This window comes from Aquarana catesbeiana, linkage group LG03 (genome assembly GCF_042186555.1).
Source record: "Aquarana catesbeiana isolate 2022-GZ linkage group LG03, ASM4218655v1, whole genome shotgun sequence".
In the NCBI taxonomy this organism is placed as follows: Eukaryota; Metazoa; Chordata; class Amphibia; order Anura; family Ranidae; genus Aquarana; species Aquarana catesbeiana.
The window spans coordinates 661,546,431-661,572,244 of NC_133326.1; the positions used below are offsets into that span (position 1 = coordinate 661,546,431).

Below are 25,814 nucleotides of genomic sequence, written 5' to 3' on the forward strand. Positions count from 1 at the left end.
CAGAAGCCACTCAAGTGCAAGTCCATGCAGAAACCACTCAAGCCCAAGCAAAGGCCAATCAAGCTCAAACACAAGCCGCTTAAGCAGGAGCCACTGAAGCACAAGAAGCTCAACCACAGGCTACACAAGCTCAAGCACAGGCCCCTATTATTATTATTATACAGGATTTAAATAGTACCAACAGTTTATGCAGTGCTTTACAATATAAAGGGGACAGTACAATTACAATACAGTTCAATACAGAAGGAATAGGATGTACAATCTAAAGGAGGGGGAGGTGATATAAAAGTTAATAGCAGCGGGGGATAATCTGAAGGAGGTGACTCAAGTACAGTTCTTAGGTGGAGGTGGGGTAAGCTTCTCAGAATAAATCGTTTTCAAGGATCTCCTAAAGGCAGACACGGTAGAAGCTAACTGGACATACCGGGGAAGGAAGCTCCAGATCATGGGAGAGGCTATGGAGAAGTCTTGGAGGCGAACGTGGGATGAGGTGACAAGGGAGCTAGAGAGCAGGAGGTTTTGAGGGGAGCGGAGAGGACAATTTGGGTGATATCTGGAGATGAGGTTGGTGATGTAGCTGGGGGCGATGTTGTGGATGGCCTTGTATGTTATGGTTAGTATTTTGAATTTTATATGATAGGGTAGGGCAAGCAAAGTGAAGAGATTAGCAGAAAGGTGCAGCAGTCACGGATTGGTTAGTAAAGTGTATTAGCCTAGCAGCAGCCTTCATAATAGACTGAAAGGGGGATATCCTGATTCCTGTGCAAAGGTAGGCCAGTGAGGAGGGAGTTGCAGTATTCAAGGTGGGAAATAACCAAGGAGTGAATACTTTTCTTTGGTGGCTTCGTTAGTCAAGAAGGGGCAATTCTGAGAATGTTGCGGACATAAAAGCCTAACGTATAAGCCTATGCAGAAGCACAGTGGAAAAGAAGAGAAGGAAAAGAAAAAAGGAAAATATATTTTCCCATCTTGACAACCTCTGATGACCCTGGAACCCTGCCAAAACGATGACCACACAATTGCACTGGACTACCTCTCAAGTTACTTACCTCTACTACCTCTCAAGTTACTTACCTCTTATGTAGCAATTCATGTGCCACTATGTGCAGACCTTCCTGAATCCAGCTAGCCAAATCCCCTCAAACTCTCCGAAGACTGGTCACAATGTTCTCAAGACACACAATACAAGACCTTCAGATGTCATGCCTTCACCTGGACTGAATCTGTCTGCTATTCAATTCTATCATTCAACAACTATACAACAGATATTGCATACCACCACCTCTAGCAATGGTGAAGGAACACCTGTCATGACAAGGTCTCGCGGAACCAATACCTCTAACCTTGCCAAGTACATGACCCTCAGAGAACTTGATAATACAGGCCTCATGACGTTCGACAATAACCTGGAGAAATACAGAAGCTGTAGATCCACCTTTAAGGCAGTAGTCCAGGACCTCAGCATCCCACCTATGCAAAAATGTAATCAGATGGTTAGGTCCTAAGTCATCAAACTGTTCACAAACATGAGCCAAACAAGTGCCCTAATCTTGCATGGTAGAGGTTAAAGCACACTAATGGGATTCCTGAAGTTACTATGATTGCCTTGTTCAAGAGACTGCAGAACTTTCCAAATTAATCTAACAAAGACAACCAGAAGTCCTATAAACTAAAAATTTCCTTTCAGCTTGAATTCGCTAAGGGAGGCTCACATCTACCAAATCTTAGCTGCTTTAACACTGAGCAGTGTTAACCCAGTGGTAGCAAAAGTAGCATACATATTCAGAAAAATAGCAAACAGCTCAAATACAAGCAGTGGCAACAAGTGTTCTTCCCGTAATTTTTTTTTTTTTGCAAGAGTCAAATAAAGACTTAGCAAGAGCTAAGAGTGGTACAAGCTTAACTATTATTTCTTGAGCATTCCTAGCCCTCCAACTATAATAAAGAAAAACATCAACACTAAATACAGAAACTTTAGAAATGTTGTTACTGTTAGAAAGGGAAGAGTTACTATCAGCAGTGACACAGAAGAAAAGTGAAAAGATCCAAAACTCCTACTGTCATATCCATGACAAAACCACATCCTCTCAGGAAGTGTCATGCAGAAAAGTCCATAGAAGAACTCAAGATGTTTCTAAGGAACCATGACAGTTGCATCAGATGTTGCACATCCACGGAGAACTTCACCAGAAACTGCAAGGCTACAGTTATGTGCTCAGAATGCAACAGCAGCAGGCATGTATCAGACTTACATCAAGGCCCCTTTAAACAAGACTCTACATCTATTCTAGATCATGGTGGGATACGCAAAGAGCAGTCACCTTCAACAATCATATCTAAATATGGTAAGCTATAATTCGCCTGAATATTATGGGGCGTTCGTGGCAAATTTGAGTGTCGCAGAATGCACCATAATGCACTGCGAGATTGCAGTGCATTGACGTCTGATGATTGGCTTAAGCATGCACCTGACCTACATGCTTAGGCCAATCCCAGCGCGCTCTGTTGCGAGAGCCATAAAGGGTGCCTTTGGCCAATCATGGCTTAGGGAGTTAAGTTCACGCCCCACGCTATTTAAGGCTGTTTCCAACAACGGCCGTGTGTGGTGTTGGCATGGATGGAGAGAGAGAGAGATTGAGCTAGATTAGGCAGGCAGGTTAGCTAGTAGCGTGCAGGCAGTGTATTTTATATATATATATATATATACACACAGTCTAATATATATATAGATATAGATAGATAGATAGATAGATATATATCTATCTATCTATCTATATATATCTATCCTGCATTTGGTGTAGACTAGATATTCAGTGTAGACTCTATATTCTGTCAGTGGAGGCAGTGTAGTATATATAAAACAGTGTATTAAAGTGGTTAAGGGGAACCCCATGCCAACATTTTAAAAAAATGACATGGGGGTTCCCCCTAAAATCCATACCAGGCCCTTCAGGTCTGGTATGGATTTTAAGGGGAACCCCATGCCAAAATGTAAAAAAAAATGGCGTGGGGATCCCCCCCAGAAATTCATACCAGACCCTTATCCGAGCATGCAACCTGGCAGTTCAGGATGGGGAGGGGGGCGAGCGAGCGCCCCCCCTCCTGAACCATACAAGGCCACATGCCCTTAACATGGGGAGGGTGCTTTGGGGTCCCCCCAAAGCACCTTGTCCCCATGTTGATGGGGACAAGGGCCTCATCCCTACAACCCTTGCCTGGTGGTTGTGGGGGTCTGCGGACGGGGGGCTTATCGGAATCTGTAAGCCTCCTTTAACAATGGGGCCCCCAGAACCAGGCCCCCCTATGTAAATGGGTATGGGGTACATTGTATCCCTAACCATTCACCAAAAATAGTGTCAAAAAGTAAAAACCACAAAAGACAGCTGTTATATAGGCAAGGGCGGGGCCACCCGGTGACGTAACCGAGTGACCCGCCCCTTTTGATGTCATGTGACATCAGAGGTGGGCAGGGTCATCCGGTTACATCAGGGGGTGGTCCTTGCCTATATAACAGCTGTCACAGCAAAAAGACAGCAGTCGGCGGGAAGCCTTCAATGGAGGCAGAGTTTTTTCAGGTCAGTCGGGCGGCGTGATTGAAGATGGATGCACATCGTGGGACACTTTTCTTTTTTTTTTCTTTTTTAATAAAGGAATTGTCAAAAAATGGCTTTTGTGGCTTTTACTTTTTGACACTTTTTTTGGTGAATCGGTAGGGGTACAATGTACCCCATACCAATTCACATACGGTGGCCAGGATCTGGGGGCCCCTTGTTACAGGGGGCTTCCAAATTCCGATAAGCCCCCCTCCCGCAGACCCCAACAAACCGCCGAGCAAGGGTTGTGGGGACAAGGCCCTTGTGACCATCAACATGGGGACAAGGTGCTTTGGGGGGAACCCAAAGCACCCTCTCCATGTTGAGGGCAATTGTCCTGGTATGGTTCAGGGGGGGGGGGGCGCTCACTCGTCTCCCCCTTTCCTGGCTGCAATGCTGCTTGCTCGGGTAAGGGTCTGGTATGGATTCTGGGGGGGACCCCATGCCAATTTTTAAAAAAAAAGTTGGTGTGGAGTTCCCCTTAAAATCTTTACCAGACCCAGAGGGAACTGAACAAGGGTGCACACACCGCTTCAGGTAAAAAATGGACACACCCGACCAAAGGCCCCTTAAGATCCACACCAGCCAGCAATACATTACAGCCGCTAGCAATTGTAAATTAAATTTTTTCCTTTAGAAATGTCACTTTGCTGCGGTACTGTAAAACACATCACAAAGATCTGCCACTTTACAGGCAGACTAAGGGGACCCCCCCCCCCCGCCACGATATTTAAAGGAATATTTTATTTTTATTGTTTCACTTTAAGCATCATTAAAATCACCGTTCCTGAAAAAATGGTTGTTTTAAAAACTTTACATTGATACATGTCCCCTGGGGCCAGGTCCCCATACACTTTTTATGGCAATACCTTGCATATAAGCTTTTAAAATTTTCATGTTCGTGTCCCATAGACTTTAGGGTGTTCGCATGTTCACACAAATTTTTTGCCTGTTCGCATGTTCTGGTGCGAACCGAACCGGTGGGTGGTCGGCTCATCCCTAGTGAGCTACACCATGAAGGACTTTTAGAGAAAAGCCAAGCTAAAATATTGTTGTTTTATATTAAAAAAAGGAGGAAAAAGAATGGGACTTTATTGTTACTTAAGAAATAACACTTTTAAACAAAAAACACTGCTAAGATTATTACCTTTTATTGCTGTATAACCAAACTATGTAAAGGTTAAAATCACAGATATAAAAACACAAATTTTAGCATACTAAAATAGTACTACCAGCACCCCATAGTTGCCAGCCCATAACCACTATTAAATCTATTCAGCCATAATGTTATGTTCCCATACCCAGGAAACCAGGGCTCAGAGTATACATATACAAGTCAAATGTCGATACATTGTTTATGGATGTGGCCAAGATTTGACACATTTCGCATAGTGCTTCTTCAGGGATAAAGATCTATAATAGTTCTGCTACCACAGGATGCTCTCCATCAATACACTGACACAGGGAGCCCATAAAATGCCAGTTGATAGGAGTCACCGGAGTGGAACAAGGTTATGTCAACAGCTTACATCGAACTTTCATTAGTAATGCTCATGCCAAAGTTATTTCAGTGGGCATCACATGTTAGTAATATATTCATATGGTTTAATCAAATCAGTGAACCCAGCTGCAATCCATTCATGGTGCCTCCTATACTCGGTGAGGGGGGCCAAATGAGTAGAAGGGCTTGCTACTTTTTATAGGAGGGACCATTAGTGGGCTGCAGCTAGGTCCCAACCATAACCGATTTATTGACATTTGAGTTCTATTTGCCAACACTGAGCACTGTTTTTCTGGTGTTGGAAATATAAGATTCTAGATGAATAGATTTAGTAGTGGTTATGGGCTGGCCACTAGGGGTTGCTGGTAATTCTATATGAGTTTGCTAAAATTTGTGTTTTTATATCTGTGATTTTAACCTTTACATAGTGTGGTTATACAACAATCAAAGTTTTTTGTTCATTGTTTCTTGAGAGGTAACACCTTTAAAGTCCCAGTATGCTTTTTTGATGACCAAAGCAGTCATTCATTTGCCACTTCAGAGCTCTTTGATGTGTAATGCCCTCCTCTAGTTAGGCTGTTAGGTAAATTTAGTTTATCTTCCATTGTAGTAAACGCAGCAGTGATTGATTGTGTTGGTCTGTTTGGGGTTTCCTGAGTTGAGATTTTGATTAATTCCCCCTACCTCTGAAAGAGGTTTTCAGAGCATAGGGCTGGGCGATTCAATTGATCATTATTATTTGTCATGCCCCAGCCAGTCGCTGGAAGTAGGCATCCAGAAGGTGGCTGGTAAGGTGATAAATGTGCAGGAGGCCTGAACAAAGAGTTCTTTCCATTAAGGGAGGGTTCCAGGTTCTCTTGGGGCTGCTGCCCCTTGAGACAGATCCAATAAGGCAAGAAACTGCAGTCTCGGCCTTAGCAGCTGCTAGGCTGAGAGCCTGGGGAAGATTGCCTGAGAATTACATTTGCTGGAGGTCACTGCACTGAAGTCCTGGGTCTGAAGAAGGATCTAGGTAATCTAGGTAATCTCCCTCACTTAGGATCTACCTGCGAACAGCTTCTGGGACACTGTGAGTAAAGACCTTTTTGGGGACCTTTAAGGGAAGTGCCAGAAGTGATTTTATGGACCACAGTTCTAGGGTTCTAGATACATAAACTATTCTATGCTACCTTCAGAAAACCTGCTAATGGAATATTAGAGAGAAGCTTTTCCTCCTTTTGATGTTACTGATCCGGTGACCCTAAACCCCTCTCCTGTTGAAGTTCTCAAGCAATAAATACTAAAAAGACATCCCCTAGACCAGGAGTCTCCAAACTTTCAAACAAGGGGCCAATTTACTGTCTTTCAGGAGGGCTGGACTGTGGCCATCGAGAGTGGAAAATGTACCAGCATCAGTTGGGGTAAACAATGCCCCATTTGTGTCATTGGACCCCATTGTTGTTGTCATTGGTAGGAATAGTGCCCCGTCATTGGTAGGAATAGTGCCCCGTCATTGGCGTCATTGATAGGAACAGTGCCTCATCATTGGTGTCATTGGAAGAATTTGTGCCCCATCGTTGGTGTCATTGGGAAGAATTGTGCCCCATCATTGGTGTAATTGGGAGGAATTGTGTCCCATCGTTGGTGTAATTGGGAGGAATTGTACCCCATCATTGGTGTTATTGGGAGGAATTGTTCCCTATTGCTGGTTTCATTGGGAGAAATTGTGCCTCATTGTGGGTGTCATTGGAAGAATTATGCCCCATCACTGGTATTATTGGTAGAAATTGTTCCCCATCATTTGTGTCATTTGCCCCATTGTTGGTGTCATTGGGAGGAACTGTGCCTCATTGTTTGGTGTCATTGGGAGGAATTGTGCCCCTTTGTTGGTGTCAGTAAATGAAAAAGTGCCCCAAAAGTTGGATAAAAACAAAAAAGGGGCAGCATCTGGCCCTTGGGCCACAGTTTGGAGACCACTGTCCTAGGCTGAGCCTTAATTGCTGGTGTGCGTGGGACTGAGCATGTGAGACTGGCAGCCTCTGTGCTACTGTGACAGAACCTGGGCATATTTTTAGTGGCCCCTGTCATGTTCAGTGTAAGGATAGAAAACCCTGCAAACACATATTAGCACTGTAGAAACCATGGGAAGAATACAGTAGCTTGCTGGAGAATTCATTATTCCAGACATATAAGGGACTGAAAGACTTCATCTTCCTACACTTATCAAGTGCAATCAAATGCCCAATGACACAGAGGAAATTCCTATACTGGAAGACAGATATTATTTGCATGATTTTAAAGTTTCAAGCCAAGTCCACATACCCCATTGGAAGATAACACCAAAGTCATGCATCTGCTGGGAAGATATATTCCATAAGTCCACAAGGTACACGCTGTACAGGTAATATTTGTAATGATCCCAAAAGGCTGAACTATTCTGGATCATTCTTGGTGCTTCTGGATCATGTAAGAAACAGAGTTCACTTGTAAAGCTATCATTGAGAGAATCCAAAGCTTTCCCTTCATCTGTAAAAACTTGTGTTATGGGATCTCAAAAAAAATTTATAATCCTTTAACTAGTCTTCCTTTGAGCGATCAAGTCTCCATCATAGCATAAGTGAAACAACATCTCAAACTTTTACTGATGGCAACAAACCTGAACCTTCGATAGGTGTTCAGGAATCTACTAATGCCAATATCCTGCACAACAGTTCTGATGTTCATCAGTTTATGGACTTTGTAACCACCAACACCGCTCATCATCTATTTTGGCAGATACCACTAAAACGGTAATGCCATTTCAAGTGGAGAATCCCAGCGAGAGCTCCAAGGACTTTGATTTCCCATTACAGCAAAGGAGACACGGCCTAAGCTGCTATTCAGTGCATTTCAATCTACTAAGATCCAAGCTGACATGGATGATAGCTTGAACAATTCATCAGCAATCTTGCTAACAGTCAGCAGCCTAATGCCGCGTACACACGGTCGGACTTTTCAACGGGAAATGTTCGATGTGAGCTTGTTGTTGGAAAGTCCGACCATGTGTATGCTCAGTCAAACATTTGCTGTCGGAATTTCCGCCCACAAATGTTTGAGAGCATGTTCTCAAATTTTCCCCCAACTTCACTTTGTTGTCGGAAATTCCAATCGTGTGTACACAAGTCTGGCGCACAAAAGTTCACGCATTCTCAGAATCAAGCAGAAGGAGCTGCACTAGCTATTGAACTTCCTTTTTCTCAGCTCGTTGTACGTGTTGTACGTCACCGCGTTCTCACGTTCGGAATTTTGGGCCAACATTTGTGTGACCGTATGTATACAAAACAAGTTTGAGCCAACATCTTTCGGAAAAAAATCCATGGTTTTGTTGGCAGAAAGTCCGATCGTGTGTACGCGGCATAAGACCTTTCTTTGCATGCTCTCCCTCTCTTGTTTTATTTTTAGGTCTAAGGGCTTTTTTTCTCAGAGGATAGGTGCAGGAACTCTACCGACCAACTCCCCACCCAGAACCCTGGTGTTCTTCATGGAGAGACATAAAGCTGTGCTAAATAATCTGCAACTTGCACAAGGTGCAAGAGGCACAGGGTACTGCTCTCAGTACTGCATAGCACACCGGGCTCAGAAGTTTGTACTGTGCAGTACTGAGGTGTTCGTATCAAGCAGGGCACAGAAAAATATCAGCACAAGGGATCGTACTTACATATCCCCTCCCAAAGTAACCATCTATTGCTCAACTCTGTTCAGCACTTTGCTTACCTCTGCGTCTCCTGTCCACAGCTCACCTCTGTATCCTCTGTCCACAGCTGACCTATGCCTCCCCTGTCCACAGCTCACTTTTTCTGGTCCCCATCCACAGCTCACCTCTTCTTCTCCCATCCACAGCTCCCCTCTTCTCCCTCCTTCCACAGCTGCCCTCCTTCCCCCGTCCACATCTTATCTCCCCCAGTCCACAGCTCCTTCCATCTCACCAAGTCCACAGCTCCTCCCTTCTCCCCAAGTCCACAGCTCCTCCCCTCTCCCCAAGTCCACAGCTCCTCCCTTCTCCCCGGGTCCACAGCTCCTCGCTTCTCCCCGGGGCCACAGCTCCTCCCTTTTTCCCCAGTCCACAGCTCCTCCCTTCTTCCCCAGTCCACAGCTCCTCCCTTCTTCCCAAGCCCACAGCTCCTCCCTACTTCCCCAGTCCAAAGCTCCTCCCTTTTTCCCCAGTGTGCAGCTCCTCCCTTTTTCCCCAGTCCACAGCTCCTCCATTCTCCCTCTCACGGAACGTCCCACACTCCGCTTGAGTGCTTCCGTCTTATACCACTTCCTCCCAGTCTGTATACAGATATCCCAACCTCTCTGAGCAGAAAACAAGGCGACACTTGCTTGTTGCTACCAAGAACTCACTTTATTCAGAACCAGAATACAGTCTTATATACACAGGAGAAGATTACTCTAACAATACAAATGTAACCTAATTAACATGAGCTAATTATCTAATCCTTTATACAGCCTAGGTGACTGAGACATGACCTTTCGCCCAGACTTGTGGGCACCGAGTTTCACACAGTTATATCAACACAATAGCAGTCGTCCCGTCTCCTACATTGTATAGAGGACAATGTCATTAGCTCATTCAATTAACATAAACACAGGTTGATGACACCAGCATCTCCTCACAGGATGTGTCCCAACAGAATGAATCCATTGAAAATCCAGGGCCCATAATCAAAAGGCAACAGGCTTGCATACAGTCCTCTCCAACAGCCTCTGTCCCGGCTAGGTCTGTGACATTTCTCCCCTTTCGGCAGGAGACTAACACAGGAGGAGACCCCAGACGGGTTGACTCCGAAGTTAGTCCATAGTTCCAGTCCTCTACTGCCTGTACCCACACAGTACCCCAAACAAATTGTTCCAAACAGAGAGTATCACTCACCCAGCCAACCTCTGCCTCTCTCAGAGAACATATCTGCCGCTGGGGAGAGGCCTGGACTGGCTCTTCTCCCTGGAATCCTTTCTGCCGCTGGAGAGAAGACAGGGTGTCTGGGCTCATTCTGTCATGCTGTTGGGGATCGGGGCCCACTGCCCAGCATCCCTGGGGTATACAGGTGGAGACTGAAGTCCCATCCACCTTCACAGGAAATCCATCCTCTGTTAGTTGAGGGCAGAGTCCAGCAGTCCTCGGCCCTGTTGCCAGCCCTTCTGCTGGAAACCCCACACCATCTGTTCCGGCTAACTGTTGGAGAGGGAGGCCGACTGCCCCGCCTCCCTGGAACTCTGTAGTTGTTGCCGGTGCTGGGCAGAGGTTGGTAGCACTCTGCCCTGTTGCCAGCACTTCTGCTGGGGACTCCGCATCCTCTGCTCCGGCTAACTGTTGGGGCAGGAGGCTGGCTTCCTCCACTCCCAAACTGTGTAGCTGCCATTGGGGAGGTTAGCCGGCTGCTTCCTTTTCCATTCCCTCATCTGGCTGCTGGGATGACATGTCGATGGTACTGTCTCCCAGGTACACGGATCTTTGCTGGGGAGGAAAGCCCACTTCCTCCACCCTGGCCAACTGTTGGGGAGGGACAACACACACCTCCTCTCCCTTCTCCCCCTGTATCTGCTGCTGGGAAGTGATTGCCATCTTCTCAGCCTGAGCCTCCACAATTGCTGCAGGTGTGGGGCAGAGGTCTTGGACCCTCTGTCCGGTTGCCAGCACTTCTGCTGGGGGTTTGCCAGGTGGTTCCTCCTCTACAGAAACGTCTATTAAATCCCCAGTCTCTGGAATTGGTAAAAGTGTGGGACAGAGGTCTTGGACCCTCTGTTCAGCTACCAGATCTTCAGCTGGAGAAGTTTGTTTTAACTCCATAGATGCTGCTGGCAGAAAATCACATGTCCCTGTCAGTGTTGTGGGAGAAAGGCCGACTACCTCTTCTCTCAGGAAGGCTGAAGCCACTGTTGGTGCTGGGCAGAACACAGTGAACTTTGACCCTGATAGCAGCTCTTCTGCTGGAGGCTCATCAGGTTGTTCTTCCTCAGCAGAAAAGTCTATCAAATCCCATGTCTCTGCAACTGATGTCTGGGGATAGAGGTTCACCATCTCCCGTCCATGCAACCCAGAAGATGCTATCATTTCTGGGCAGAGGTTAGCAGAGCTCTGCCCTGTTGTCAGCACTTCAGGTTTGGGGACGGCAATCTCTGGATTTTCCACTGCCGATTCTCTGGCATGCTGCTGAACTTGTTCTAGCAGTTTCCTGTATGCCCTTTCCAGATGCTGTTCCTTCCTTAGCAAATGGTCCAGATCAGGTTTGAGCTCTGAGACCCCTGCAAGACCGAGCATAGACTCTCTATAGTCTCTCAGGTCCTCAAGGTCAGGTTCCCCTTCATTGCCAAACATAAAAAGATCTGTAAGGCTCTCCCACAGCAATCCAGGGCCGCCAAAGTCATATCCCTCCGGAGAGCATTCTGTTGTCTCCCCTAAATATCCCTCCTCTGCGTGCCATTGCAGAGCCCGATAACGATTGTCCAGCTCTATCTCCTGCTGGACCAACCTGTCCAACTCAGTCACCCATTGCTCCTGGGGCTGCTCTCCCAGGAATGCCATCCGCAATGCCCGTTGGTCACTGGCCCGTTGCTCTTGGGTTGGAAAGCACTTGCCCTGTTTTATACCAGCGAGACGGAGGGCTGCAATCCAGAGCTCCACCCGAATTTGCTGCCTAAGCTCCAGGTATTCATCCTCAGACACAGTCCTGGTGTATGTTGAAAGGATGATCCGCAGCAGCCCCGGGAATTCTGATGCCAGGTCCATATCTCCGCTGGGGTGACTGAAGTCTGCTATGCTGATCTTGGATTCAGTTGGAGGTTTGGATGTCCCAGACTTCAGGAAGCTTTCCCGCTGCTTGCCACCAATGTCACGGAACGTCCCACACTCCGCTTGAGTGCTTCCGTCTTATACCACTTCCTCCCAGTCTGTATACAGATATCCCAACCTCTCTGAGCAGAAAACAAGGCAACACTTGCTTGTTGCTACCAAGAACTCACTTTATTCAGAACCAGAATACAGTCTTATATACACAGGAGAAGATTACTCTAACAATACAAATGTAACCTAATTAACATGAGCTAATTATCTAATCCTTTATACAGCCTAGGTGACTGAGACATGACCTTTCGCCCAGACTTGTGGGCACCGAGTTTCACACAGTTATATCAACACAATAGCAGTCGTCCCGTCTCCTACATTGTATAGAGGACAATGTCATTAGCTCATTCAATTAACATAAACACAGGTTGATGACACCAGCATCTCCTCACAGGATGTGTCCCAACAGAATGAATCCATTGAAAATCCAGGGCCCATAATCAAAAGGCAACAGGCTTGCATACAGTCCTCTCCAACAGCCTCTGTCCCGGCTAGGTCTGTGACACTCCCCAAGTCCACAGCTCCTCCCTTCTTCCCCAGTTCATAGCTCCTCCCATCTCACCAAGTACACAGCTCCTCCCTTCTCCCAAGTCCACAGCTCCTCAATTCACCCCAAGTCCACAGCTCCTCCCATCTCCCCAAGTCCACAGCTCCTCCCATCTCCCCAAGTCCACATCTTCTCCCTTCTCCCCAAGTCCACAGCTCCTCCCTTCTCCCCGGGTCCACAGCTCCTCCCTTCTTCCCCAGTCCACAGCTCCTCCCTTCTCCCCGGGTCCACAGCTCCTCCCTTCTCCCCAAGTCCACAGCTCCTCCCTTCTCCCCAGGTCCACAGCTTCTCCCTTCTCCCCAAGTCCACAGCTTCTCCCTTCTCCCCAAGTCCACAGCTTCTCCCTTCTCCCCAAGTCCACAGCTTCTCCCTTCTCCCCAAGTCCACAGCTCCTCCCTTCTCACCAAATCCACAGCTCCTCCCTTCTTCCTCAAGTCCACAGCTCCTCCCTTCTTCTTCAAGTCCTCAGCTCCTCCCTTCTTCCCCAGTCCACAGCTCCTCCCTTCTCCCCAAGTCTACAGCTCCCCTTTTCTCCTCAAGTCTACAGCTTCCTTTTTTCCAAATCAGAGCTCAACCCCCCCGCCCCTCGATTTACAGCTTACACCCCCAGCTGTGGATGGTGTCAGCTTACACAAGCTGCCATCGCATTCCTACACAGCTCTCACTTTGCCCTTTCCTTTCCAGCTCCCACCTCTTTTCACAGAACCCCCCCCCTAGCTGGCATGTCTGCACTACACCTCCAACCTTTCCACAGTTGCATTTCTGCACAAGCACCCCCCACAGCAGGGAAGCCAGCAGGTGTGTGTGCAGGCTTTTTTTCCAACACAGTGCAATCTCCACCTACCAGACCTGTAACACACAGCAAAATCGCTTTACTCGGTTGTGTGCTGCTAAGGTCTCACAGGCTGGGGTGGGGGCAGGGACTAAACCCAATGTATCACAAGAATAAAAGAAAATATGGGTAGTTGTGGCATTGAGACCCGGTGCACCGACTAACACATGCCCGGCCCTGCACATGCCCTGGGTGCCAAGCAATAGCACACAGAAGACGTTAGAGGAAGTGAGTAGTGCAAAAACTTCCTCTACCACCTTCTGTGTTTAGTGACGGGCTGGAGAGGACAGGGCTAGCTGGAGGTGGTGGAGTGCTGCCACATTCTGGCTGAAAAAAAGCTATATAAAATAATTATGTGTTTTTAATTGCAGGCAGTGATATGGTGGAAAATGAACTTACTGATATCCCCATGGTGACCTCCCCATACAAAGTTCTCTACACCAAAACCTCCAAATTTTTCAAACCTGGAATGCCCATGGATCTAATGGTAAGATTATATGTTGGATGTTTAAAAGGAGCAAAAAGCAAGGTGCTCTTCTTTAATGTCTCTTTAGCTAACCCTTTGCAAACTGGCAAAACTTTGTAATCTATTAAAAAGTTTGTTTGTGAAATAAAGATTGTATACAGCTACAAAAAAAGGAAATCAATCTTTTACTAATGTACAAAACCTTTAAATCTTTATTTTTAGTGTGCCTTTAATGTCTAGCTTTGTCCAATCCACTTTTTGTAATTTTTTGTCTTAGATTTATGTTTGCACATTTTAAATTGAAGTAGCATTTTTCCTGGTGATGGCACTGTATCATTCCTGATGTCTAGGTAAATATTAGAGATTGCTTTTGGAGAAAGATTTGTGATGAGAATATGTTTCAACATCTATTCTAGGTGTTTGTCACCAACCCAGTTGGGACTCCAGCAGACCGTGTCCCTGTGGTGGCGGAACCAGGATCAGTGAGAGGGGTTACACTGAGTGATGGAACTGTCCGGCTGACCATCAATACCCGTACAGATATAAGCTCAATTGATATAACTGTAAGAATTATATACAATGTTTTTGTTTTTTTGTAGTTTAAGAACACAATAATGAAGACATGTATAGTATAACTTAAAAATGCAACCTCTAGGTTATCTGTTCTTCAGTTACCATCTTTGAAACCATTAAGACCCCTTTCACACTGGGGCCCTGGCCGCGTTAGCTGAAAAGGGGCTGAAAAGCACCACTTAAACAGCACTAAAGTGCTGCTAAAACGAGCAGTGCTTTTCAGCTGCTAGCGGGGAGCTTTTAATCCCAAAGAAGGGGTTAAAACGGGGTTAAAAATGCCCGTGTTGCGGCACTTCGAAAACGCTTTTAGGCGCTTCAGAAGCGATGCAAATTCATTGCAATGGACAGGGGCATTGTGGGAGTGCTGTATACAGCGCTCCCAACCCGCCCCAAAGATGCTGCTTGCAGGACTTTTCCAAATGTCCCGCAAGCGCACCGCCCGGGTGTGAAAGCACTCATTGCAGAGAATGTGAGACAGTTTTTTAGACGCTTTACAGTCACTATTTCTAGCAGTAAAATGCCCGAAAACTGCCTTAGCGTGAAAGGGGTCTTAGTTGCTTAGTGGAGTGCTAACTTGCTTAGTGGAGTGTGATGGAGCCGATTGGCACTCCGATTAGGTGCTTCCACCAATAACCGTGCCTCCTGCCCTTCAAACCGTTCCAGTAGACTGAGTGCTAATACCAGCCTTTACCCCAATCATCATAAACAGACAAGGTGTTGAGGTAAACTCCAAAGGAATGACTGTTTATTGAAACTCGAACATACTTTATACTCTACAGGAGGATATTCCCCTTCTGATCAAATTACCTTAACAATACAAACTGTAAACAGGAATATACGGTATTTAACATAAGTAAGGAACAACCAACGCATACAATATACATTAAGCTAATTCACTTCTAGCAACTAATAGCTGACAGTGATTTAATTAACCCGTAAGCTAATCAACATGAACACATTACATCTCACAATAGTTTGCTAATAGGGATGAGCAGAACTTTTTGAAAATTTGGGTTTTTTTGTGGAACAAGGATTGGAAAGCATCAGTGGAAAGTAGAAATGTTTTTCCCATATTAACTCTTACAGGAGAGAATTTCCCTTCCTAGGGGTAGATTTCATCTCACTTCCTGTTGTCTCCTTCCGTTTGCAAGTAGGAGTCGTTTGTAAGTTAGGTGTTTGAAAGTAGGGGCTTGCCCTATATACTCAGCAGAAATTTGGGCCTTATGTGTTGTTGTGGCCACAACACTGTAAGCCCTCACAGGGCCCTGCTGTGAAATATTAGATCAAGAATTGTAATTACATGCCCCTGTTGAACAAGGGCAGAAAAATTGGGCCTTTGGTGGAGGTGGTGCTGGTGCCACAACACTGTAAGTCCTCACTCGCTCTTGGTGGGTGCAGAAATGGGCCCTGCTGTGAAATATTAGATCAAGAATTGTAATTACATGCCCCTGTTGAACAAGGGCAGAAAAATTGGGCCTTTGGTGGTGGTGGTGGTTCTGGTGCCACAACACTGTAAGTCCTCACTTGCTCTTGGTGGCTGCAGAAATGGGCCCTGCTGTGAAATATTAGATCAAGAATTGTAATTATATGCCCCTGTTGAACAGGGGCTGAAAAATTAGGCCTTAGGCACTGGTGCTGGTGCCACAACACTGCAACCCCTCACAGACACTCAAGTTGGAACGCAGGAACGAGCCCTGCTGCAAAGTATTGCATCAAAAATTGTAATTACACGCCCCTGTTAAACAAGGGCTGAAAAATTGGGCCTTAGGCACTGGTGCTGGTGCCACAACACTGCAACTCCTCACAGATACTCTAGTTGTAACGCAGAAACGAGCCCTGCTGCAAAGTATTGCATCAAAAATTGTAATTACACGCCCCTGTTAAACAGGGGCTGAAAAATTGGGCCTTAGGCACTGGTGGTGGTGCCCAGAACCAAAAATGTTCTTACAAGCTATCAGCGTAATGATTGAGGAGGAAGAGGATAATTACTCAGGGATAGTCACTCAGCATCAGCATAGGCAGTCTTTGAAGGGATCTGAGATTTCAAAAAAAATTATTCGGTTACATCAGCATCAGGTGCTTGATAGCTGGTGGTGATCCAAGACTGATTCATTTTTATGAAGGTCAGTCGATCGACCGAGTCGGTGGACAGACGCACCCTGGATGCAGGACAGGCCAGTAGCTCAATTGCATACTGTGCAAGCTCTGGCCAGTGATCCATCCTCAAGACCCAGTAACCCAGAGGATTTTCGGTGGAAAAGGTGTCCAAGTCAGATCTTGCCCCTAGGTATTCCTGCACCATGTAAAAAAGACGCTGGCGATGGTTGCTGGAACCGATCATACCTTGGGGCTGCGGACCAAAAAATTGTCTGAACGCATCGGTCAGACGGCCACCTTCTCCACCGCTCCTTCTTTGACTGACCGAAGCCTCAGCAACACGTTGTCCAGAAACAGGAGTTTGTAACCTCCCAGTCTCTGGGAACGCGTTGCACAGACCTTTCTGCAAGGCTTCCCGAAGATGTTTCATCCTCTGCTCCCTCTGCGATGGCAAGATAAGATCCGCAACCTTACCCTTGTAACGTGGATCAAGGAGGGTTGCCAGCCAGTATTGGTCCTTCTCCTTGATACCACGAATACGAGGATCCTTACGCAGGCTTTGCAGGATCAGGGAGGCCATGCAGCGTAGGTTTGCTGAGGCATTCGGTCCGGAGTCCTCTGGGTCACTAAGGACAACATGGTCTGCAGCCACCTCCTCCCAGCCACGTACAAGTCCATGTGTTTCTTGGGACTGATCCCTTAAAGACTGCTGCTGATGCTGAGTGCCAGGCTCCACCTCCATACTGACACAATCTTCCTCCTCCTCCTCCTCCTCCTCCTCGTCCTCTTCCTGTGTGATCGGCGGGCACGCAGGAACACTGTCTGGATAAAGGGGGCCTTGAGAGCTAAGGAAGCCCTCCTCTTCCTGCCTCTGTTCTGCCTCAAGTGCCCTGTCCATTATTCCACGCCGCGTGTGCTCCAACAGGTGGACAAGGGGGACAGTGTCACTGATGCATGCACTGTCACTGCTCCCCATCCTCGTGGCCTCCTCAAATGGTGACAGGACAGTGTATGCATCCCTGTTAATGGCCCACTGGCGTGGGGAAAAAAAACAAGCTCCCCTGACTCTGTCCTGGTGCCATAGTCGCACAGGTACTCATTGATGGCCCTCTGCTGCGTGTGCAGCCGCTGCAGCATGGCCAACGTTGAGTTCCACCTGGTGGGCATGTCACAGATTAGGCGGTTCTTGGGCAGGTTAAACTCCTTTTGGAGGTCCGCCAGCCAAGCACTGGCAGCATATGACCGGCGGAAATGCACTTTCCTGGCCTGCCTCAGGACATCCTGTAAGCCTGGGTACCTGCCCAAGAACCGCTGCACCACCAAGTTAAGGACGTGAGCCAAACAGGGCACATGGGTCATTTGTCCCTGTTGGAGGGCAGAGAGGAGGTTGGTGCCAATATCGCAAACCACCATTCCTGCCTTAAGTTGACGTGGCGTCAACCACCTCTGAACCTGCCCCTGCAGAGCTGACAGAACCTCTGCCCCAGTTTCACTCCTGTCCCCCAAGCACACCAGCTCAGGCGCCGCATGGCATCTTTTGGCCTGCGTACTTGCGTAGCCCCTTGAACGGCTACGGAGCACCGCTGGTTCCGAGGACAAAGCACAGGAAGAGGCCATGGAGGAAGAAGAAGAGGAGGGGGTGGAGGAGAGAGGTGTGTCCCAATCATTAGGATTTTGGAGGCGTGGTGGTGGAACAACCTCCAACACTACTGCACCTTGTCCTGCATCCTTCCCAGCTGCCAGCAGAGTCACCCAATGCGCCGTGAAACTTAGGTAACGTCCCTGTCCATGCCTGCTGGACCATGAGTCAGCGGTAATATGCACCTTACCGCAGACCGCCCTGTCCAGCGAGGCATGGACATTGCCTTCCACATGCCGGTAGAGAGCCTGAATCGCCTTCCGTGAGAAAAAGTGGCGTTTGGGTACCTGCCACTGAGGAACCGCACATTCCACAAACTCACGGAAGGGGGCAGAGTCTACCAACTGAAAAGGCAGCAGTTGAAGCGCTAGCAATTTTGCCAAGCTAGCATTCAAACGCTGCGCATGTGGATGGCTGGGAGCAAACTTCTTTCGGCAATGCAGCAGCTGGGGCAGGGAAATTTGCTTGGTACAATCTGACGTCGGTGTACCAAAAGCAGATTGTTGCCCACAAGTACTTGGCTGTGACACACCTAATTCTACACCTTCATTCCTCTCAGTGCAGGTCTCAGAGAGGACTAAAGGTATAGTGGGGTTGGAGATCTCAGCTGATGAGGAGCAAGGAGAGGTCCTCTTTGTTCTTTGGTGTGGGTCTTTTAGATACGCTTGCCAACGAACTGCATGGCAGGTCAACATATGTCTGGTCAAGCATGTGGTACCCAAGCGGGAGATGTTTTGGCCACGCGAGATACGCTTCAGACATATGTTGCAAATAGCAGCGGTGCAATCTGATGCACTCGTCTCAAAAAAGGCCCACACCAAAGAACTTTTTGAATAACGCACAGACACTGCAGCGCCCTGCACATGTGGAGCTTTGGGGTGTGATGCAGTCAATGTGTTGCCCTTAGGCTGGCCCCTGGAGGGCATCCTGCCTCGTTGGTGATGTGCCGCCTCCTCCTCCTCTTCCTCTCTCCTATCAGGCACCCACATTGAGTCAGTGACCTCATCATCCCCTCCCTCCTCATCACTGGAGCAAACCTGGCAGTATGCTGCAGCAGGGGGAGCATGACTGCCAGATTGCTGTCCTTCTTGGGCACCCCCTCTGTCCGTGCTCACGTTACTGCCTTCATCTAGCTCAGTATCATCATCAGAGCCTTCCAAACGCTGGGCATCCTCCTGGAGCATGTACCCAACACTGTGGTCAAACAGTTCGAGGGACTCCTCAGGAGGACATGGTGGGGCTAGGGAAGGAGTCACTGATGACATTGAGCCAAGGGAAGAGGCCGCTGCTTTGCCAGACAAAGTACCCTGGGCATGGGTGAGAGAGGATGAGGAGGATGAGGACGGCTTGGTCATCCACTCGACCAAGTCTTCCGCATGTTGCGGCTCAACATGGCCAGCTGCCGAAAAAAAGGCCAAGCGTGTTCCACGGTCACGTGCTGATGAGGATGCACCGTCTCCACGACCAGCACTAGACACAGAGCCTGCTTGCCCTCTCTTATTGGCTTGTGACTGTCTGCCTCTCCTTCTTGGCCTTCCAGACATACTAATGGCCTGTAGCTGCACTAAGCTGGGATATATATATATATATATATATATATATATATATATATATATATGTACTGATACTGCAGCTAGCAAAATCAACTGCCTGCCTGTAGTATGAGAACACCACCAACCTTCTACAGGTAGCTTTAGCTGAACACTGTGCAGAGCTCGCAAAAAAATAACTTGTAGGTTTAGCTGAACACTGTGAGGTGGACGCACCACACTAACTTGTAGGTTTAGCTGAACACGGTGAGCAGGACGCACCCCACTAACTTGTAGGTTTAGCTAAACACTTAGAGCAGGATGCACCCCACTAACTTGTAGGTTTAGCTGAACACTGTGAGCAGGACGCACCCCACTAACTTGTAGGTTTAGCTGAACACTGTGAGCAGGACGCACTGCACTAACTGTAAATAGTCTAGCTGCCTGACTGTGGTACTAATAGGATCAAAAGAACACCAGCAATTTTCTTCAGGTATCTGTAAATACTGTAACAAGACAAGCCTGCCTGTCAGTAAGAAGATAACAGGAACGGATCTAGCTAAACTGAATACAGTGTATATATATATATGCAACACCTGGGATGCATATATATATACACAATTCACTGTAAGTGCAGCTAACTGACTGACTGTTCTGCCTAATCTACTGTATCTAACTCAAATCAAATGACACTGTCTGTCTCTCTCTCTCTCTCTCAATGAACGCCAGAACACACACTACACAGGGCCGCCGTGCAGGCGGCCTTATATAGTGTGGGGCGTGTACTAAATCCCCTGAGCCATAATTGGCCAAAGCCTCCTTGGCTTTGGCCAATTACGGCTCTCTGTTCAGACGGCGCTGTGATTGGACATGCTTGGCCAATCATCAGCCAGCAATGCACTGCGATGCCGCAGTGAATTATGGGCCGTGACGCGCCACACGAATTTGGCGCGAACGGCCCATATCGTTCGCAATTCGGCGAACGGGTGAACAGACGATGTTCGAGTCGAACATGGGTTCGACTCGAACACGAAGCTCATCCCTATTTGCTAACAAGGTGGAGGAGACACAATACTAGGAGACAGATGGAAACAATAGGTGAATGGGAAATTCACACCTAGACAATGATTTGATTAATCAGGAATCCCAGAATTTATGACAACAGTATTTAAAAGAACACTCGGGGCTGTTCAAATCTCATTAACCAGCTTTATTTTCACATACATCTGCTTACTGAGTTTCAATTAGGCAGAGACCATCATGGCTTCCTTGACTGTTAAATGTAATAGTGTCCATCCGTAAAGTACATGACCATCACACTACTGTAAATCACATTGTTACTGCCAAGCTAGTGTTCTGGAAACACCAACTGAGGACACATGAAAGTGTAGGCCATTTCTAGTTCCAACTACTGCATTTTTCTAGTGTCTCTGAGATGGGGAGGAACTATTAAAAAATAAATTGTACAGGACATAGAGTATTCATAGACCCTGTATTATAGACTGGTACCTTCAGATAATTGTACTCTGGCAAACTTTTGAGGACATACCTCCTGGGCATTCCTCTATAACTGTACCACATTCCCTGAGTTCTCAGTTTTTTGCTAATGTCCGAAGGTGATGGTACTCTTCTCCTTAATGGACAAAATCACCTTTTGCTTAACTACTTTATTATTTTCTCTTCAGATTATTCTATCAACTCTTCACTATCTTCTAATACAACAACAAAAGCAGTGCATCCAGACTGATGCAACTGCAATAAAATCTTGAACTATACCCACTCCATGGGGATGGCCTGTAATGTTACTTCAGGCAATGGATCCTTCTCACCTTGGTACTTTGTACAATGCATGTAGTTAGCTACAGGGTGCTATACAAGTCCAGGGCCATATTCCATTTCTATTGAACATAGATACCGAAGACCTTTCTGAGGGTATGCCCACTGTCATGGGCAAGATCCTATAGCGACAAGGGACCTGGACAGATAAGACAGGGTCACCCTGTATCTCTGACAGTTACTGTAAGAACTGGGACTGAGTTTGGAATGTATTCACTTAATGGTAAAAACTTGGCACTAAAATGTAACCACCTCCAAATGGAGCCGTTATAAGGCACTCAGGCTTTTCAGATTTTTTTTCTTTAATCAAGGTACTTCTTTACAGTGCTCCTGGAGCATTATCACCCTAATTACAACTATGCAGCACAGAGTTATTAGCCTGGCTTCAAAAGTCCTTCATCCAGACCCTGCTAGACAGGATGCTGTGGGGGTAGCCTGGAAGTGATCTTTGGGCACTGGACTCACTTTCCAGACTCCATTCTCAAAGAAGTTTGCCACGCAAAGTCTTTCAGGTACAGTACTGCTGGCATTGCCTTAGCACTTCCCTGTCTTTGAAAACCTCATTTAGTGACCAATTAGGCCGAGCACCAGGAGTTACATCATTTACTTAGGTCCTTGGGCACCTCTAAAATCCCTTGTTTTCACTGCAAAAATTGTTAATGTAGTGGGACTGACATAATTCGCTGAGTGTTGAATGTGTTGTCACATACCTTGCTTCACTCCTGTGTCCTCCATGTTAAGACTCCTTAAGCTTTGCTTCCAGATCACCCACAAAGTATGGAGCTCAAAGTTTGCCATATATCTTCAAACAAGACTTCTTTGCCATGAATGTAAACCCTCATTTTTTAGAGAGAGACGCTTGTTAACCCTTGTGGACATTTGGACAGCTTACATCTCTGACACTTGGGTACAGGAGGTGATTTCCCGGCGATACAAGCTATACATGGAGTTTTGCTCCATGCCCTCTCCTTGGTTTCTCACCTCCAACATTCTAGTGTCACCTTATAGATTTGCTGATCTCCATTTAGCCATATTGGGTCTTCTGGATCATAATTACAATGCCCCAGTTTCTGTGGTAGAATGCTTCCAGGGGTTTTACTCAAATTGGCCTGGGTTCAGTTTGTTGGAGGATATGTGAACCCAGCCTGAAATTCGCAAATCCTGTGGGTGACAGCCTCTTGGACCTTACAGCTCTGAATGTCTTTATTTGAGCCCAGAAATCCCTCATGGGATCCACCAGGCATGTCACTGCCTCTCCTCACCAGGGAGATCTTCTGGCTTCTGTAGACATCTGTAGGCATCTGCTTTTCAGCCTTTTATCTGCTCCTCAGGTCTTAACCAAGTTATTGGTCACAGTAATAGCCCTACTGCTCTCTTGTGGCATTCTTATTTTGAGATGCTTAGAGGACTTAGAGGACTCTTGATTAGTGAACAGTTGGCAAAGATTTAGTATAGTATGTCTAGTATGTCTTAAATGTACTAACAGTTCTAGAAACATTTAGCCATTGAGCACTAACTTTGGAATTAGACGTTATTGTGGAAAAATGCTGCCTAGTCCATCAGTCTGTATCTACAGTGCCTTAAAAAGTATCCATACCCCATGAAATTTTCCACATTTTGTCATGTTACAACCAAAAAATGTATTTTATTGAGATTTTATGTGATAGACAAACACAAAGTGGCAAATAATTGAGAAGTGGAAGGAAAATGATAAATGGTTTTCAAAAATTTTTACAAATAAATATCTGAAAACTATGGCGTGAGTGTTTAGTACTGAAAATTATGATGCTATTTTGTTACAGTATTATCAGGCAATACAGCAGAAGTAGTGGGGAGTGTGACCCTTTCATTTTTTTTCCATTGTTCTGTAGTTTTTTATTTTACTTGGAATCCTTGTTTGCTCTTTTCAATAGTTTTGTGTTGATTTTGTTTCAATTGTAAGGTAACAACAGACGATCGACAATTACTGCCTACGCAACAAGCAAGTGCTGCCTTGACCGTCACTGCATACCAACCACTTCGTGGTAATTATCTGCATCTCAGCATTGGTGGTGGAGGACTGAAAGTTGGTCAAGCTGCTTATATCCACTTCATTAATCGGAACAATGAACAATCAGTTCAGAACCAGATCACCCACTTTAACTACATAGTAAGGATTTCTTTAAATACCATCTATGGCATATATAATATTCAAACTGCTATGATAGGTACAGACTGCCTTCCTAAAGCACATGTAGTCACCAGGGGAGGACTGACAACTCATGGGGCCCCCGGGCAATATGAGATCAGATGGTCCTCTGTTTCCCCACCCACACTCAGGCCTCGTCCTCACAAAGCCCCACCTACATATTACACTGCCCACATTACATGCGTTTGTCACAGAATTTAAGCTATGTTCAAAACAAATATTTAATAAGTTAAGAAAATAAACTTACATTAAAGGAAGTGCAACAATGGTAAATTTCCAAAATGTACCAAAAAAAAAAAAATTCAGAGTGATCCATAGGATACAGTATTAAAAATCATGTTCCTATCCACACCTCACCTCTGTGTCCTCATTTACGCCTCACCTCTGTGTCCCAGTCTACTCCACATCTCTGCATCCCCATCCACACCTCACCTCTGCACTCTCTGTTCACAGCTCACCTCTGCATCCCCATCACTCACCTTTGCGTCCCCTGTCCACAGCTCACCTTTGGACCCCCCTATGCCCAACTGACCTTTGACACTGCTTGTCCACAGCTCACCTCTGTGCCCCCTGTTTACAGTTGAACACTGCATCCCCCCGCAGCTTATCTCTGCCCCTCTTCCACACCTCTGCCCCTGTGCCGCATCTCACTTCGACACCCCCTGTTCACAGATCTAAGTTTTTTACTGGCAAAACATGAATAATTTACAGATGAAGCACATGTTTTACTGACACCCTAAAATATGACAGAAACTCGTATTATAAATAAAATGTATATTTAAGCAGGATAAACAATATGTAAACATTAACAATACTCAGAACACGTAATCTGCCCGGCTTTACAATTAAAAACTCAAAACAGAGTGACAAAATGTGAGCATGACTAGGATTATGAATGGCCTGGGGCACCCTGGGATAAAACAGAAGAATAAGTTCTGTGGTGTACCTTCCTGTACCGCAAATGACAGCCTCACAGACCTATATAAACCTCAGGACAAAGGATCATTAAAAAAAAAAAGTTTCCATTACATATGCTTTTGTGCATCCAAAAAGGATATACACCAGAATGCCCCCTTACATTGGAGTTCCCCTTTACATCAGAGTCCACTGAGTTCTCCCTTAAATCAAATTTTCCCAGAGTTCCCTGCTTACATCAGAGTCACCAGCATTTCCCCTTACACCAGAGTCCACATGTTTCCCTTTTACATCAGAGTCCACAGAGTATATTATACCACATTATACCATATTGTGAAGTCTATATGAGCACGTTGCTAGTTGGCGGGATATATGGAATTTTGAATCTCTAAAGCACTCCCCTCCTTACTTGATACCCCCTTATCTGATCCCTGGTCTATTCATAGTACGACAAATAATTTAAATAGAAGTGAGCAGAGGGATATAATGTCGGCAAGAAGGAAGGGAGACGAGCATGCCAACATGGAAATTATGGGGACTCAATCTCTACGTTCAGCTAAAGAGAAAGAGAAAGACAAAGATAAGGGAGTACTGTCTACAGTGGCGGGGGCAACGGCAGCAGCAGTCGCAGCAACCACAAAACTGGAGAGAATGGTTATTGCAACTGACCATACTTCAACGAAAGGGGGGCAGCAGGTACAAAGTAAGACAGCGACAGATAGGAAGAGCCAGGGACATCTGAATACGCTTACAAGTGGTACTATAATAAAGTACCCTCCATCTAAAGGAACAGGAACAGTGGGGAAAACAATAGAAACAGTTGGTATCCAGACTCATACAGCAGAAGGAGAGCCATCCCTTAAAGAAATCTTCTTAGCAATTAACGCTTGTAAACAATCACTGGGTGAAATGTCAGATCAAATGAAAGATATCAAGGAAGAATTATCCCGTGTATGTCACGATCTTAAAAAAATGGCAGAAAGAGTAACAGAAATGGAAGAGAGAATAAGTTTGATGGAGGATGACTTGCACCCAATGAAACAAGAGGTGAAGGCCCAGAAAGAACAGATAAACAGACTCATGGAAAAATTTGACGAAATGGAAAACAGACTTCGCAGAGACAATGTGAGGATAATAGGGTTCCCTGAGAAGAGTGAGGGATCAGATCCAATAGGATTCCTGGAAAAATGGTTGATTGAAACTTTTGGAAGAGAGACATTCTCACAGCAGTTCTCTATT

The 25,814-nt window shown here is 46.2% G+C and overlaps 1 protein-coding gene across 1 annotated transcript in view; it reads left to right on the forward strand.

Moving 5' to 3' along the window:
• LOC141133428 (A.superbus venom factor 1-like) overlaps window positions 1-25,814 on the forward strand; it is a 250,166-nt gene that overhangs the window by 64,879 nt on the left and 159,473 nt on the right. The window contains exons 11-13 of the mRNA XM_073622813.1: window positions 13,704-13,819; window positions 14,215-14,361; window positions 23,415-23,621. Of these exons, the coding sequence (XP_073478914.1) occupies window positions 13,704-13,819; window positions 14,215-14,361; window positions 23,415-23,621 (470 nt within the window). The remainder of the gene's footprint in view (window positions 1-13,703; window positions 13,820-14,214; window positions 14,362-23,414; window positions 23,622-25,814) is intronic.